This window comes from Lingula anatina, chromosome 3, assembly GCF_051362555.1.
Source record: "Lingula anatina isolate TDL-2025a chromosome 3, LinAna3.0, whole genome shotgun sequence".
Lineage (NCBI taxonomy): Eukaryota > Metazoa > Brachiopoda > Lingulata > Lingulida > Lingulidae > Lingula > Lingula anatina.
The window spans coordinates 17,900,477-17,914,838 of record NC_141769.1 but is presented as its reverse complement, the minus strand read 5'-3'; the positions used below and the strand labels follow the sequence as shown (position 1 = coordinate 17,914,838).

Below are 14,362 nucleotides of genomic sequence, written 5' to 3'. Positions count from 1 at the left end.
CGATAGAATGGAAGATGAAGTTTCCATTTTCTTTGTAATTAGCCGTCTCATTAATTTACTTTCCAGCACTGGCTGCCAACTTTCCCAGTAGGTGAAATGAGTATTATCTTGGCATTTATCAGTGAAATATTTTGTATTATTTGGGCAAATAGCCAATACAAGATACATAAACATATATTTGAAAAATCATTTGCTGTAACAAAGACATATGCCCGAAATTTATGTTTTTGTGTCATTTTTGAGAAAATATTTTGATCAAACCACAACATTCAACAAACATTTGACTCCATGCATTTTCTGGAGTGCAACTTTTCTTTTGAAATTGTAATGCAGCAGATACCATGATTTTCATTACCTTTTTGGAATGCTTCCTTCTTTTATGCCTGCGGATGTGCTGAAATGCCAATGGCGGTCTCCTCACTGGTTTCCTAACTGGCATGACAAACCTTTCTGCTTACAATAAATAGGCATCCGTTCTGCAATGTGATCTTCAGATTTAATTCAAACCCTATGTGCCTCCCACATCAGTTTCTTAATGGTATTGGAAAATTGTCATTGCATATCGTGACAGTCTCATTCTGTCTGAATAATCCCAGTTTTCATATTTTACCATCAGTTCCATTAAAGACTACGGATACCACACAGACAGTAATCTTCAATGTTCCAAGCAAATATGCCAGAATCGGATTAGATTTGTATCTCAATTTCCATCTAGACTTGATACAACGTGGACATCAACCAAAGCGAGGTAAACAATCAAAACTTATAAGGAACATAAATGGAGCGAATACAGGAACCCACTGAACATTTAGCAATGGTTCACTCATTTGCTCAAAGCTGGCAAGCACAATATATCAAAAATTTTGTCAATCATCTTTTGTCCCTGTCCTCCCATTTGATAAATGACCAGCAGTTTTTAATACTGATAGTCTAATGGTCCTGAAATCATATTTCTTAGGGTACTAACACTAAGTACAGAGCATGCCCAGGCCCCACTTAATGCACTAGGCTCAGCTGGTATTGTAAGTTATTGAACAATAAATCCTTTCAATATAGGACAGCAATTACTGCTAGGAGCTGGCTATAAATATCCGTTTCATTTTATCTAGAATTCACAGTGCCTATAGAATGAATTAATTAAAGCGTGGAATTAAAATTGTCATGTTTCTAATTTAACATCAAAACATCTTTATATTTGACTGTTTGACAACTGAGACTAGTTTCTTTTAAAAACTAAATTTTGTTCTTTGACATTTCCACCTCAGAATGAATAAATAATAACCAGTGCAGAAATGAGAGAAATTGAAATGTACATATGAGTTTCCACTAAAAATCACTGTTCCACTTTCCACATGACCTCATACTACCATTACTTAACTGACAGTCTTCTATTATAAATTGGATTTTCAAAACCTTTGCTTGAGTTATTAGATGTCGGATTCCATGATTTATTTACTACAATCAATAAACACAATTATTTTTTTAATCAAATATCTCCATATCACATTGCATAAGTTGTCAGTGCAATTATAGGTGAATGATGAACACAATGTAAATCATCAGAAATACAAGACAAGAAAATTTGGGAAAATCCGCTAGAGGTGAGGTTAACATCACCAATAATGATAAAGCACTATGCATTGGAATATTGTCGAAGAAAGCAAAACAAAAGTGACTTGCTCAATGTACAATGGTGAATTCATTTTTGTGCAACAGTTTGTTATTTGACAAATCTTACTAAGAAACAACAACCATAAAAATATCCATGGATATATTCTGCCGTGCCACACTTCATATTCTGTTGCTAATTCTGAAGCCACTCTCCTAAAAATCCCATGAAATCTTGCTTGATTTTGAGTAAATTAAGTTGCAAGACTGTGGTATCTGTATCTCCGATGATTCCTATAACTGCATGCCATTTTCCCTATTAGATAACCCCATGCATACACTATCAAAAGGACTCTTGTCACAAAAGAACATCAAGAAACTGGTAACTCGTGGATAATTTCCAGACAAATGAAACTTAAAATATCTTCTCCCTGATTCTTGAATGAGTCTGAAATGGAATGTAAAATATTGTCTCCAATACAGATTCAAAGAAGCCAGTGGCTGTGTATACTTCTCAGCACCAATTTTCATCTGAAGGGTACAAAATGACAACCAATCAATAGGATGCATAATGGCTGAACTACAGATTTTACGAAGTGCTCTTGAGATCGCTTTAATTTTCAAATTGCCCCTTTTAAATAACAAAGCATAATTGGTTCATGGATGCAACCTTTGATTCACAGAATCAGGCAATATAGCATGGCCTATATGACTCAACTCCTATAAAGCCTAACTAATCATCTTGTTCCCGGAACATGCAGTCCTCCTAAGTTGACTTTCCTCTACATACTTATATTGGCTTCAGTCCCTCTGGATCCGCTGATGGCTCCAGGCAGACTACTTTTTAATTTTGAAGTCACAGTGGTAATGCACAAGCCGTGTTTACTGTGCCAGACCTAACTTTAAATGCTCCTTCTGGTAAGCAAACTATACTTAAATTGGTCTATCTGTTGTGATCAATAACTACCCATTGGGTTACTGTATTAGGGATTAGTTCTATACCAGGGTCATCATTGAAACTGTGAAATATCTGTGGAAATATCTGGCAGTTTTATTGTTTTTTTTTTATTTTTATTTTGGTAGACAATAAAACTTGACCAATTAAAGCAGTTTTATGAAAAATATAGATTTAATCCTTAGAATTATAAACAAGTTAGTTTTTGGAGTCCCATTTTTAAAGTTATATTCTTTTGCAGAAGTGGCACAGACAGCAATGACAACTTTCATCCCTCCTTTTACTAGAGAATCCATAATAAATCATGATGAGCATTGGCTTGAGGCTGGAGACATAAGTTAGCCATTTCAGATATCATTCATAATGTTCTTCTGCAAATAACTTTGATCCTCAGTAGGTAAGTGAAGTTCTGTGCAGCAGATAATTTACCCCTGATCTTGTACAATCTCTTTGCTGTTCTTTAACACAAATTCCCAAGGCTCCCAAATACATGGTCTGATGTGCATTTGGCTCCAGTCAAAATCAACTTCACAGCACTTCAAGAAAAATACATCAAAAAGCTACACAAATAAGTTTTACTTGATGACATAGCCCACATTGCTGCTTCTGAACCATACGAAATATATTTGTCCTTTTGGAATACTCTTGACAGTGCATGGTTCAGTGGCTCAATGTGCAGCAAGCCATGGACTATGAAGAGGATGCATGCCTCACTTGCTGCCATGTCTTTTAAATACCCATTGCTATATTGATGCAGATATGTTAGGTGCACTGGGCAAAAAAGGTAGTCCAGGGAATATAGTGCAGCCATTAGCACCAACATTTTGATCTCTCTCCAAGGTCTAGAGCCATAAAGTGCTGGGAAACACCCGCCACAATTAATCTGGATTTGGGAGTAAATATTTTAAAATGCGGCAAAACATTTATGGCTTTTGAAGCCAAATATTGTTCTCTATGGTTTTAGTCAAAGGCGGTTGGATCCAAGAAATAAATAAGGTCTTCAAAAATTGGTTGTATTATTTATAAAGATCTTCCAGAAAGGAAATTGAAATCTGTTCTTAGTCTTCTAATTATCACCCTTGGGATGTGGTTAATCTTCCCATCAAATAGCATAATATAAAAATTGAGTTAGGTTGAAAAAAAAAATAATATCCTGTACAAATCCCACCTGTCTCCTTGGAAAAGCACTCCACAAACAGTTAATCTTTTTTCCAATCCAAAAGTGTTTCCTGCTTAATATTGACAGCCTATAATGAAATTTGGACACAGAGCCATATCCAGCAAGGAAAGTACAAAGTTTCATCGATCAAGACAATAATTTTCTGGCACAAGATGTCTGTTATAATGTTTTGATTCAATTACCCTCGATGAACGGTAGATTTATGGAGCCAAAACTCTGACCAACTCTCAACCATTTTATGTAAATAATGGTTCTAAACAGAACACAGTAAGACCCCATTCCCACAGATTTTAGATCGATCTCTCCCTGTGGGGAGTCTCACTAGATTACTGTAAGCTTAGCAGGCTTAAATGTCTGTCCTGCCTACTAAAAGCTGCAAGGGGGTAATTAACTACCATGTGCGCTCGGCTGACAGCAATTTAATGTGAACCCCCAGGGAGTTAGGTTGATCTAGATGGATCGATCTAAATCTATGGGAACACACTCTAAGGTTGCTTTCCCAACAGAATCAAGAAAGTGGATTTTCTATACCCATAATGGATGGGACAATATATGTATGCATCTATTACCTGCTGTATAAGAACATTATTGGTACAACTGTGCTGTGTTTTACAACTGATCTCAATGGAAATGGTAAAATTCTAATTCATGTAATAAATTGATTTGCACAATATACAATAGCAGTATATTCCATTAAAAATTAGTGTATTTGAATGGTTATAAAGATAGCTGTATTTGAACTAAATGCTTGATCAAACAACTGAGTAAGTAACCGTTTATAAAAAAGGCCATTATTGTGGTAGGTGTGATCTTCAGTTCCTGGTTGTGGCATCTCTGATTGTGGTAGGTGAACCAAACAAGGGCAATTCAACAGTAGAACAAAATACTTCACAGATTTCATTGCTCTGGGAAATTTTTCATTTTAGTCTGATAATAACTTTGTTGGGCATATTTATAGGCACGAAGAGCAGGCTATAACAGGTCGCACTGAAGGAAAAGGTTCACCAGAAAGCCAAAAACTTACATGTTTAGATTGGTCGGAAAATAAAATGAGATCACACCATCTAGTCCTTCAAGGATAGAAAGGACAAAGGTATTATGACTGCCATCTACACCAGTACCTTGGCAAAGCACTTTATTTGACACTTAAACAGATGTGGTTGAAAATCATGATCTCCCAGACTACCCAGACAGCCATTTTTATCCATCCTTGGTTATTACTTAGAATAGACCAATTATTATAGTATTATATATGATCTTTAAATGCATATGTTTCAAAACAATACCTACAACAGCTAGTTTAAATAAAGAAAGTTCACAGAACTATCTGAATGAAAATCCTGCTGCCTGCCATTTTAAGCATCATTTATAACAATACATTAAATACAGATAAATTAGACATGGATATCCATCATTTACATCTGATGGACTTATTAAACTATGTGAATCAAAGAGGTACCTTTTTCCTCCACAAGTAAAAATAGAAAATGACAAAAACAACTTACACATGGATTGTTCCACAGCTGAAAGGGATGACGAAACAGACTGCTTCTCATTTCACCCATGTGAAGCTGAAGAGATGTTCCCTTTTTATATCCCTTCCTGTTAGTCTTACCATCATAGTGCTCACCACTCCTGCTCTGGATGCTAATTCTGAGAAATTCCATGCCATTAGCACTAAATACATGTAGGATTATTTCTCGGACCGTTTAGAAGAGGATTAAAGATTTAAACATAATTCTCGCCGCATGCCATTGGATGCAGTGTCTCGTCTCTGTTAGAATAATATCATGAGAAATAATGACTGATTCAGATATATTGTTTTCACTGTGTGCTCAAGAATTTCCTCTTCTTTCTCAGAATGTCCTACTTATGCCAATCGCAGGATGCAATAAATATACAATTTTTTCAATAAAGTCTATGATCACTATTTAAGAACCATCCGTTGTTGTCAGAAAAGAGACTATTTTGTCTGCAATGGAGAATCAAATTGAAGCAAGTTCAATGCAGTTCTTATGTGTTTACACACACCTTCTTCCACATCTCTGCACTTCCTCTCTGTTCTAAGAAATCCCCAACCACAATTACAACTAAATAATACATATACCAAACAATGAAATCTGGACATTTTCATTGAAATGGTAATTAAGCACAGCCACCAGAGAAGGGTCTAGAAAACAAGGCTGATGATCTTCCATTAGGTGAACAATCTTCCATGGCCAACAATTTTAAAATTGTCTCTCTGGAAACTTTTAATAACCTTCTGGAATACCCAGACAGCCATCTTAATCCATCCACTGTTCATTTAGAGCAAGTATTATAGTATATATGTTCCCCTGGCATAAATCTTTAATCATTATCAGAAATATATAAAAGCACTGGAGATTTCATCAAATAAGATAAAATAAAAAAAATTGCAGCTTTCTTACTTGTAGCAGCCAGAGTCCAAATCTGCCATGTGCAAAATTTTGAGCTTTTTATCCAAAGAAGTATAATTTTTTCTACCATCCTGTCGACTAAATAACGAAAACAACAAATTGGCATTGGCAGTGCTTCCTTCACAGAAACAGCTATACAGAAGAATTCTCTTATCCATCTTCAAAGCAATATCTCAGAATCTTTAAGCATGTCTCACCACAACAACAAAGACCCGAGATTGACCATCCATGTCTCTGACCAGCATGTGGACAGAGCAAGCCTGCTGGGCCATACAATGCAGGCCTGTAGCCAGGGGGGGTTCGGGGGGTTCGAAAGAACCGCCCTTTTTGTCAGGAAAAGGTCCATTCTGTGTAAAATTTTGTCTAGGTACACAAAGGTTTCATTAAAAAAGGTCCACTTTTTTTAGAAAAAGAACCCCCCTTTTGAATTTGCTGGCTACGGGCCTGCAATGGCCATAGCCAACAACTTCAAAGGGGTTCTTATTCTGTAAAAGTGGACCTTCCTACCATAATGGCATAAAACCTAGACCATAATTTGAATCAGATCAGACCCTTTCCCCAATCAAATTGTGCATCTTTCCAACCCCTTGAAAACCCCCTGCCTAAGGCCCTGCATACTGCATTGTTGCAAAAGGAATAAGTTGAAATAGATCTGGCCTTGACAGATAATCAGGGAACTTAAATAGATACCCTTGTATATGAGACCAGTGTATCAAGAAGTGTCAAGGCAATGTTTTATATATGTCAACGCTAATTGCGTCTGAGGATTTTTTTCCTGTAATAGATACAACAGCAGCTAATAAATGGATGGCACTTTTCCTAGCATTTGAACAACTGCTGCATAAAGAACATTTAAGACTAGAGCATATACTTTAAAATGTTCTAGCTGTTCAGCTGTATCAAGAGAATTGAAAATAATTTTTGGCAAAATATCTTTATGGCCAAAAAAATCAAAATAAATAAATAAATAGTTAAAAATAAATAAATAGAAGAATAACAATAATCACAACAACAAACAAATAAAATTAAAATTAAATTAAATTACAAAACAAAATCAAATATCATACCCTTGGCAAAGGTAAAATATCTGATCAGTATTAAAAACACTAAATATGTAACAGGCCCACATGTAAGCAGTAACAAGCGCTTCCTTACAACTTACTCTTATACTCAAACTGGACAGCACAATCCAAATGTTGGATGTGCCACAAAACACAATCCCAGCCACTCAGTCACTGCATCACCACTAACACATTCTCAACATCCAAACAAACGTAATCACCTACAGAATCTGAGGTAACCTACGGGCAATATTTAAATAAAACACAAATTACATCTAAACAACAACCTGACACAATGAGAAATCTCATATCTAAGAGTTTTCTAAAAGTGTTGGTTGTCTTTCTCATTAACTTGCCAAAAGAAAATTTCGGGGAACTGATGGGTTGTATTCCTACCTTTGATCTTCTTTCTGGAATTGCATAGATGTCTTCCGTCAGTGGACCAACTTTGTGTTTGACATCCCCGGGTGACGTCTCGGACTCCGTGTCATGGTGGTCCGCTGATATGCCACTGTCTGGAGAGTTGATGTCCTTCCTTGAAATTAAAAAATAAAAACTCTTTAAACCTGTATCTAAACTAAAATTGAAACTGTCTTTCAAGACCTCAATCAAACTAATTTTAGTAATTATATTATTATAATAATAAGATAACGTAACTTTGTGTCAATTAATTGTAATTTGGGGCTGTTGTGATATAAACATTCACACACACACACACACACACACACACACACACACACACACACACACACAATCACGCACCTCTTCACACACATGCCCACGCACACACAGAGGCACCAAATGATGAATGTTATCCTTGATGGCAATTCAGTTAAAATTTCATCAAAGAAATGTTGGTTATCTTCCAAGACTCAAATTACTCTCTCCCAGAAGGCAATTCATTCCAAACATAGACATAAAAGCAATAAAAGCAGCAGAAAAATAAATTGAATTTAAGAAACAGACAAACTGTAATCAACTTAGGTGCCTTGGGAATTCTTATCTCCATCTCTCTTGGCAGAGGCTTAGTAGCCATTAAAACACTGGAGGCTTCAGAGAATTGATTTGTGATTTTTATAAGCATATGGTTGGAATACTCGGAGACAAGATAGTTAAAACCTGTTGAAAGTTGACCTGTTGCCCATTGTTGTGTATGAGCCATGGAATCTTTATTCAAGTGGAAGAATCGGTAAAAGGTGACTTCAGATAGCTGTTGTCTTTCCGTTTGATAAACCTTTATGAAAGCAACCACGATACACTTGCCTTCAGCAACAAAGCCTAATAGTTGTTAAGGCATAGAACAGATAATCAAAATAAGCAGTATATACTGTTGCATGCAATTAATGCAGTAGTCACAGAATTATTTCTTGCTGCCCACAAACTAAAGTGCGTGGTGAGATCTTAACATGGAGTGAGTGCATCTGTCCGACTACCCGCCACAAGAGACAAAAGACTGATTGCACCATGCTCTGAGACTGTTGAAAGATCAGGCTAATACAGATGCTTTATCAATCCCACTACAACATCTGACTATAAATTACTCTGCTGTAAAAGCTTTTAAAAGTTTTCTTTTCCAGTGAGGGTATTTTGAAGTATATACTTTATAAAATATCCCATGTTATTAATAGGAGATGTGAAGAATTATCTGAGAGTTATACTTTGAAAAATAAAAAAGTTAAGAACAGACGCAAACTTGTTCTAGGTCACTCAAGAAAAAGTCTGCCAGATGAAAGAAATGAATCAATATTAATTAATGAGAATTTTAAAAGAATTATACTCATATAATATTACAATGACATATTAACATTATATCATAATTTCATTCAATATCTAACTCACTTTTTGTCTTTGGTAGCACCCGAATTCTCTGCTTTAATCTCCGTCTCTTTCTTTTCTTCAAGACTGCTTTTCGCCGAATTTTCTAAACTCGAGTAGTACCCAAGAAAACCTTTGCTGGAAGTGCTAGTGGTGGCATAGGGAGTCTCTTCTTCTTCACCCTCCTCCGTGTGCCCGATACTCACAAGTTTTTTCTCCTCTGATCCAAAATCCACACTTTCGTATAGTCCCGCACCAGATTTGCCATCGGGAGAATCCATACTGGCCGTCGAAGTTGTCATCGATGATGGCGAGGTGACACTATCAGACATGGGGGATTGACCATGAGCGGGGTTGGCATTCAAGTTCATGCCCATTGCCATAAGGTCAAGCTGGGCATATTTTTTACGTCCTTTATTGGCCTCGGCCTGGCGACTGCTGGCTGATGTGACGTCGATGCTTTCATATGGGTCTTCAAAGGATTCAAACTCTCCCACGGAGCTGCTGTGACCCTCGGTGCCTGTGTTGTTTGAGTTGATTATGTCGTCGTTCAGCCGGTAGTTTGGGTTGGCAAAACTGGTGAAGGTCTCAAAATCTGCAAAGATGAAAATAGCACTTTGAGAATAAAAATTAATAAATCTGTCACTGTCATCATCATTATTATCATCATCAAGTGTCCGGCCTGGTGCAGGCATTGACGATCATGGTCTTCCAGTTTACTCTATTTTCAGTCGATTGGATGAGCTCATTGTTGTACAGTACAAATCTGATAAAATACAAATATATTAAACAGTATGTTTTAAGTTAGAACCTGAAAACATCAAAGCAGGAACAAAAACTCAGAACAGTCAACCTAAGAAACAATTATTATGAGACCATTACCAACAGTTCATTGACAAATAAGGACTAGAACAATTAGAACTATCAGGCCCGTAGCCAGCAATTTCAAAAGGGGGGGTTCTTTTTCTGATAGAGTGGACCTTCTTCCATAAAAACTTCATGTACCTAGATCAAATTTTACCCATAGTGGACCTTCTCCCAGCAAAAGGGGTGGTTCTTTCGAACCCCCCGAACCCCTCCTGGCTACGGGCCTGACTATCCTCCTAGAATGTCTACAGTCTTACAGTCTTTTAACATATCTTTAAGTTTTCTTGCATCTGAAATCAATACTTAAAAACACCATTATGCCAGCTAATACTCCAAGTAGTCTAACACACAAAAATCTACTTGACAAACCAATATCATCATCAAATCTGACACACACCTTTCACATGCCACAAAAACAGCTCTAGCTGAAAAAAAAAAAACTGTTCCAATATGAAAAAAACCCCTTCTTTTCTAAGTAATCTTGAAGTCTCTGTTCAATGAAACCTCAAAACTACAGTACTTTGATCATCCACTGGAGGATTTGCTAATGTGCCCTCTCTCCGACAGATTATCAATCATTCTGACAAAAGCTACAAATATATTCACGATAATACACCCCCAAGGCCATAGAAACCATATTGGCCACAATTGTATTTGAAAGACATAAAATACACTATTATATACACATAAACAGTGTACTAAATAGTAAATGTTATAACTTTAAAAATACCTATAATTCAATTAAAATAAATTACAGAACCATATTATCCATAAAACAAGGAGCTGAATCTACCATTTAGCCATTATGCAATGTATCCTTGAGGCAGGGCCTCTATTTATAACTATATAATGCCATAAGCCCTAGGGAATTCATGTACTGTACCTAGCTAGAGCTACACAGATATAATGTGTATTGAAAGAGCAACCACTGCGAAATACTTTAGACAGGAAATCAGTCAGAATGCATCACTGGATGACCATATTAGAAATGTGTCGGTTAATGTAACAGTATGATGAAATGCGCCAGTCTGATAATTATGGTCTAAAATAGTCCCGACTGAGTGCAGCTTCAGTCCACCGAAGAGGTCCATCTCTGACATGTAATTGATCTTCAGTTTGGCACTTTCATAGACATCTATACATCTATGATTCACGCAGTTCATATAATATGTATGACAACTAGCCAGGGTACCATCAATTCAAAAATGTTACAAATGCCTACCTCGTAACTTCTGAGCCAGTATGCGTATGTTACCTTAGTATTTTGTTTCACAGCGTAGATCCACTAAATTAAATAGGTAACGTCTCAAATTCAAAACTGTCATGCAATATAGAGACAGGAATCGATCGTAACAATCAGCTTTTTTTATATACTTTTTGCATTAGAGAAATTAAAAAAATACATGATGCTATTTATTTTATTATCTGACTTGGTTATATATGAGATATTCTACTCCCGCTGATCATGGATGTCACAAACATCGAACAAAACCATTTGAACTCCTTTTTTTTTTTCATATGATACTCCTTAAGGTCTGCACACAGCCTTTGGCTTTACTGGCCGTCTGCAAAAACTGGGTTCCCATGCCTGAATCGATCTAACAGGATCGATCTAACAGGGGTTTCTCACTCAATTGCTCTCAGCTTAAGTGGCTTAGATGTCAGGCATGCCCACTGAAGCTGCTAAACGATAATTAATAACCCTTAGCAGCTTCAGTAAGCATGACATACATCTAAGCTGCTTAAGCTGATTGCAATTAAGTGAAAATCTCCTCGGAAAGAGATCGATCCAAAGTTAGTACGATAAGGGCTGGGAATGGTCCCTAATATCTAAACCTAGCATATGAAGGCAGCTGAGTACTCAGTGTGACTGCACTGTTCAATATGCAGAGACCATGAGTCATGTCTGAAACTTAAACTAAGCACAGTGCTGCGTTTCTATGACGTTAATGGCATAAAAAATTCACACCACACGGAACGTTTGAACAGTATCTGTCTGCGCCTAAAATCACGTAAAGCCATATATATGTCCAATCCAAATTACCATTATCTCCCATATACTTCATTCATTATTTACCGCATTTTTTATTTTATTTATCTTTGGTGATATACATTGTATTATCTTACATGTACCAAAGAGGCTATATTTGTGAACGATTGAGAGTTAAATGTTGTATGTACATAGTGTAAATATAACATGTAACTTTAAATTGTTCACGTATAACATGTACATATAACTCTCAATTGAGAATTAAATGTATACGCTGTGTGCGCACTTTAAACAGTGAAGTACAGTGGCTACAGGAAAAACCCACTGTATGAGCCACAGACGGCTTTATGTATGGCGTATGGCCTGCTGTGGCTGGTCTCCAGTTCAAAATTCTCCAGGTAATGGCCACTGGTCGGTATTTTTCAAAGACATGGTGGTCACTACCAGGAGATATCTGTTGCCCACACAAACACAAAATCAGAAAGTGAACAAAATGACAACATAGTCTTATATATGGTCATGAGGTCACTAGAATTCAGCATTGTGCCAGCGGAACAGATTTATACCATTTAGGTACCTAATTACACATACATACAGAGAGAGAGAGAGAGAGAGAGAGAGAGAGAGAGAGAGAGAGAGAGAGAGAGAGAGAGAGAGAGAGAGAGAGAGAGAGAGAGAGATGTACATTTAAAGTAAAACTCGGGATTAAAATGTAGTCATTGTTACCTTTCAATACAAACTGTGCTCAGCAACCTGTCCTCACAGAATTCAGACAGCCAGTGATTCTCAGCAAAGCAGACACAATAATGGCTCAGTTATAATTTTATTGATTTCCTCCCATCCTGAGAGTGTGCTCTCCTAACCTACTGATATATTATATTACCCACACTTTGGCACCATGCTCATATATTTAATCCATTTGAAATTTAAAATTATGACCATTAGGATGGAAGATTTACATTTACAGTCACATAAATAAAAACGGTACCAATAGCTTTAAAACAATTAAGATAAACTCTTTTACAACCTGATATGAGCAGCGTGATAATTTTCTATACTAGTACTTCTATAACATATTCTACATGCTGCACATGCAAGGTGGGGAAAAATTATGATGACACTTGCTTGGTATACAGTCGGTTTCAATTGATTCAAATTATCTTATTTCACCACAATAAATGGCACTACCCTGGGTATAAAGAAAATGGTGCATAATAATTCATGGTCTGAATACAGCTTTAGACTTAAGTTATCTAAGACCCCATATGCATCCCCAAAGACACTATTGGTCTACACAGAACAGCCCAACTCTGCGGGACCTCTTGATGAGTGCAATCAGCTTAAATGAATGACCCCATTTCCAGAGATTAGTTCGATCTACTTTAGATCAACCTAACTCCCTGGGGGTTAACGCTAAATAGCTGTTAGCCGGGCGGAAACGAAAGTTAATTACCCCCTTACAGCTTGTAGTAGGCGGGACGGCGGGTGTCTACAGAAATGGGACTTAACTTAGCCCTGGTGTGAATGCAGCTTTAGACAGTAATCATCTAAGTACTGCCAAAGGCTATACATTGCCTGTCTCAACAGGAAATGTGAACATATGTACAACTTGTACACAGCACAAGCTAAAAGTCCCCAGGGATGCCATTGATTCACACCTCTTCAAATCAGCAAAATGCAACATTAAACCCACATTACTATAGAAAGTGTTATTATGCCTCAGTGACAGCATTTCTGCATTTGAATACCTTTTTCACTATGACAACTGGATCGTGAAAATCAACAAGGATTTTTATCATCATCCATTGACGCTGTTCTATATATACTGAGCTTTACGACACAGCACACATTCCACAAATAATATTTAAAAAAAGCTTTCAGCTAACAGAACATAAAAGAAAAATGCCAGAGATAAATTTGTTTTTAAATTCAATTCACTGAACAGTATATTCAGTTCCATCCCCTACCTTGCCTACAATCAAATCTGCAACAAAAAAATGCGACTTCCTTATTCAAACTAGTTTTGAATTGTTGACCCACATACAACAAGTAACAAATTGACAGGCATGTGAGCCAGGTGTAGGTTTCACTTTCTGAATGTTTACTTCTAATCAGTGAAAAGCATCATCCTCTATGATTCTAACCCTATTCTGACCCCCCCTTCTCAAAACATCCATAAATAAATAAATAAATAAATAAATAAATAAATAAATAAATAAGTCATACCTAAAGTGTTACTACATGTAGTTTGATGCTCACCATACAGTGAATTATGTTTTGAACACAAGCAGTGAAAATTTTTACACAATCATACTATCTCGAGGCCATCATGATCAGTTTTTTTTCTCAGACTGACTATGAGGTGATCATGTTCAAGACTTTGATGTCATGGACAACACAAGGCAGACATATGGAGATAGGTATTCCTTCCAATAGGCCTTCTTCAAT

At 36.6% G+C, this 14,362-nt stretch overlaps 1 protein-coding gene across 10 annotated transcripts in view; it reads right to left on the bottom strand.

Moving 5' to 3' along the window:
- The window catches only part of LOC106174307 (protein Fe65 homolog), a 91,677-nt gene that overhangs the window by 25,175 nt on the left and 52,140 nt on the right, over positions 1 to 14,362 (bottom strand). For 9 of the 10 annotated variants that reach the window (XM_087010143.1, XM_087010144.1, XM_087010145.1 and 6 more), the window contains 2 exons: positions 9,082 to 9,652; positions 7,639 to 7,777 (listed from right to left, as the gene is read on the bottom strand). In XM_087010143.1, coding sequence (XP_086866269.1) covers positions 7,639 to 7,777; positions 9,082 to 9,652 — 710 coding nt within the window. Of the gene's footprint in view, positions 1 to 7,638; positions 7,778 to 9,081; positions 9,653 to 12,640; positions 12,913 to 14,362 lie in introns of those variants that run through there. The other variant, XM_087010146.1, reaches the window with a different exon arrangement.